At 36.8% G+C, this 3,464-nt stretch overlaps 1 protein-coding gene across 2 annotated transcripts in view; it reads right to left on the reverse strand.

Annotated features, from left to right (window-relative positions):
* The window catches only part of scube1 (signal peptide, CUB domain, EGF-like 1), a 123,679-nt gene that overhangs the window by 70,854 nt on the left and 49,361 nt on the right, over nucleotides 1-3,464 (reverse strand). For both annotated transcript variants that reach the window (XM_015053186.1, XM_015053188.1), the window contains exon 5: nucleotides 131-259. In XM_015053186.1, coding sequence (XP_014908672.1) covers nucleotides 131-259 — 129 coding nt within the window. The remainder of the gene's footprint in view (nucleotides 1-130; nucleotides 260-3,464) is intronic.

Consider the following 3,464-nt stretch of genomic DNA (forward strand, 5'->3'; position numbering starts at 1 on the left):
TGTATGTTGTACAAGCACGTAACGTTGTGCTGATGAAGGAAGCATTTTAGTTTCTTGTCTGTTATTTATTCCCAAAAGTAATGATTCTATTTTTTTTTGTCACAGCATGAGGATCAGATGTGATACATACATGTGCAGTCTTTCTGGTTTTTGGCCAACTCAAAACCAGGCCGGCACTCGCATGACACCCCACTTTTGAAGGGCGCTTCCCTGCAGATGTGAGCACAGCCATGGTCTTTGTTCATGCAGTTCATTCCATCTGTTCAAAGGAAGAGGACAACAAGACATGGGGTTTAATCAGAGGCATTTCTGAGTCGCATCGCAAACTAAAGCTAAAATTCTAAACTTGATTTGTTCCTTTCCTAAAAATAAAAGAAAAGAAAAAAGTCATAGTAGAGTTGCACTACCGATCTGATTCACACCAAACGAATCCCATCAATGCTAGCTAACAGGTAGCTCTACTAACGATTATCTTTTCTAAGAGGACAACCTGATATTCAATGTTGATGTTTATTTCTATTTATGGTTCCAGCACCAAAGAACTGACTTGCAGATCAGATGCTGCATCAAAGGTTACATGCTGTCCAACATGTTTATATGTGAAAGTATGAAAATTGTTAGAAATCAGAGAATATTTTCTTTAAAGGTCACACATTGGAGAGTTTTATCTCAGGTGAATAATGTTTTGTCATCAGATTTAGTTCTTTACACTGAAGTTCTAAATTGATTGGGGCAGGAGATGCACACAATTGTTGAAAATCAATATAGAAAAAAAAAAAAAGAAAAACACAAAAATACCACTCAAAATTTTAGACAACAAATTATGTTTTCAGTAATGCCTCATTTTAAAGAGACACCTCCTGTTCAGTTGGGATGATTACATCAATTGTAAGAATGTGCCTAAGTCATTGTATCCTGCACATCTATGCACAGATCTCTTCGTCTGACTCAGTTCTTAGTCTGGTGGCCAGACTGGCTTATCTTTCCAAAACTTTCCTGTAAATCCAGCTATGGTTCTTAACTCCAAATTATGCTTAAGTCCTTTGTGCTTAAAACTCAGAGAGAAATAGACATTAATACAACTTTCGATAAACATTTACAACATGCACTACTAGAGTTGTCTACCCACAGTCTAAACACATAGTGTCCTCGGTTTCCATGGTGAGTTAAGCCTCTTTATCTGACCCAAAATGGTTTCAAGGACTTCAGCATCGCACCATTTTCCCTCACAAGTCCCCTTCACAAGCGAAAAGTGTTTCCTTAGTAACTGTTAATGAAACTGTCCACTTCCAGTGGACTATTACATAAAAGCTCAAAACAAAAGAGGTTCCAAAGGAAAATTTCACTTATTTTTAATTTAAAAAAGGCGGAGATGCAAAACAATAAAAGCAGTTGGTAGAAACAGGTTTGAAGAGCGGCCAACACAAGCACCGGCCATGTTTTAAAAGTAAACTCATAAGTAAGCATTGTTTGTACAATCTATTAAGACCTGGGAGAAGTCAAATAAACCGAGGCAGAAGGAGAAGTCGGACATAGACCGGTCACTCAGCACAGTTAAGCCTAAAACAGCAAACAGAGCATTGGGTGCACATAGATGAGATGAGGCCGAGACCCAGACCCAGGAAGGGAGAGTCCAGATCTCACTGACGCATCCGCTACTCCGTCACTGATAACCAGCGTCTGATCTGCTGACCTGTATGAGATATGAGGTGAGATATTTCTATGGTTCTGGTGCATAACCATGTTGATTACTTTTCTTTATTTAAAACACAGTTGATTTAGCAATGATCAAAACTCTTATTTTCTTTCCTAAACAAATTAAACTGTGCTTTTTAATATGAGTAAAACATGCCAACAGTAAACATTTACTAGTCATATTCAATAAATATGCATATGCTTTCTGTTGAGGCTCATTTGTCAAATTAAATCTACCTTTTGAAAATAACCTTTAAGCAGGCATTAGCATACTTTGCATAAACCCACTTTCCTGTAACATAAAATATATTATTTATTGGTCTGATATAATATTCTGATTTTAAATCAGCTACACATGGAAAATCATCATAATGTTGATTTCCCTATGTAATGAGCATCATAATGAGCAACATTTGGATTTGACACGCACTTCATATGCGTGTCAAATCGCATATGATTTGACACGCATGTGTCTTTCAATTATGTTGTAAACATGCCAACAATTGCTAAGTGTAAAAAACCCTGACCACGAACCAGTGACATTTGTGAAATCCTGACCCTAACCCTGTTTTCACCCAATAAGTGTATTCCTTGGATGAAAAAGAACCAATCACAACCAACAAGTCAAAATGTCTAGGAAGAGACAGAAATGACAAAACTGTGAGATTTGAGAAAAACACAAGAGAATAATCTACTTTTTGTAGCCTATCAATATGTAGTTAAACTACATGCTTACTTTAGGCGATTATGTTTGCATTTGCAGATTTATTCAGCTACCATACGACGTGATCCTTCAGAGCCAACTCACACCACTGTGACATCATCATGTTTTACAGTAGATATAACACAAATTGGATAATGTGCAGTGTTTTCTTAGACACAGCATTTCACATCTAAACCAGAAATCTGAATTCTTCAGACTTCTTTATAAGTTCATAGTTTCCCTTTCCACAGTTCCAAACAGTGACGATTCCCAGAGCCTCCTCTGAGACCAGGCTACCAGGCTTTGATTGGGAAACGTTCAGTTCAAGCTGAAACTGAGTAAACAACAAAAAGTTGTAGTTTCATCTACTTTATGCCAACTTTACACGTAGAAGAATCAATTTGCAGCCAATACTACACATGAGTACTCAACAGAAATGTCCCAAACATTTCTGAGGTGTTATGACTTCCTACATTCGTCCTGCTATCAAAGCCCTGAAGAAGGAAGAAAAGATCAATTCAGTGAAAAGAGACATGAAACAATAGCAAAGTTGGTACAGAAGTCTTCATACACACAGGCTTCCAGAGGGTTTCTTTCAACATTGGTTTTCTTCTGACCACTACGTCTTAAAGGCCGGATTGGTGGAATCCATGAAGGACAGTTTTTTCTGTCAGACAGACTTTGAACAGAATGTGATGCAGTTTGAAACCATGTGATGCAATATGAAAACACAAATTAGAAAGAACTAGAACGATGCTTTGAGAGTGAATAAAGACAACAACTGAAAAACAACTGAATTATTTTCAAAGAAGGTTATCAAAAACATCGGATGACTATTCTTTTATTCACTCAGGAGTGAGCAGAAGTTGATTCAAACAGAGGCCTTAAAATTATTAATAAATGGGAAAATGTGAACTTAGAGTGTTTTCACATCTGATAGTCAGACTGGGTTCAGTTAGGGACTAAAATATGATTTTTTTTCTTCATATTTTCAGCTGCTGACAGCTAACACATATGAGGTATGTGTCTTATTAACTTTACATTTTCTTTGAGAAAATAACATTGA

Source organism: Poecilia latipinna, unplaced genomic scaffold, assembly GCF_001443285.1.
Source record: "Poecilia latipinna isolate Pla-1442-1.1 unplaced genomic scaffold, P_latipinna-1.0 Scaffold1166, whole genome shotgun sequence".
In the NCBI taxonomy this organism is placed as follows: Eukaryota; Metazoa; Chordata; class Actinopteri; order Cyprinodontiformes; family Poeciliidae; genus Poecilia; species Poecilia latipinna.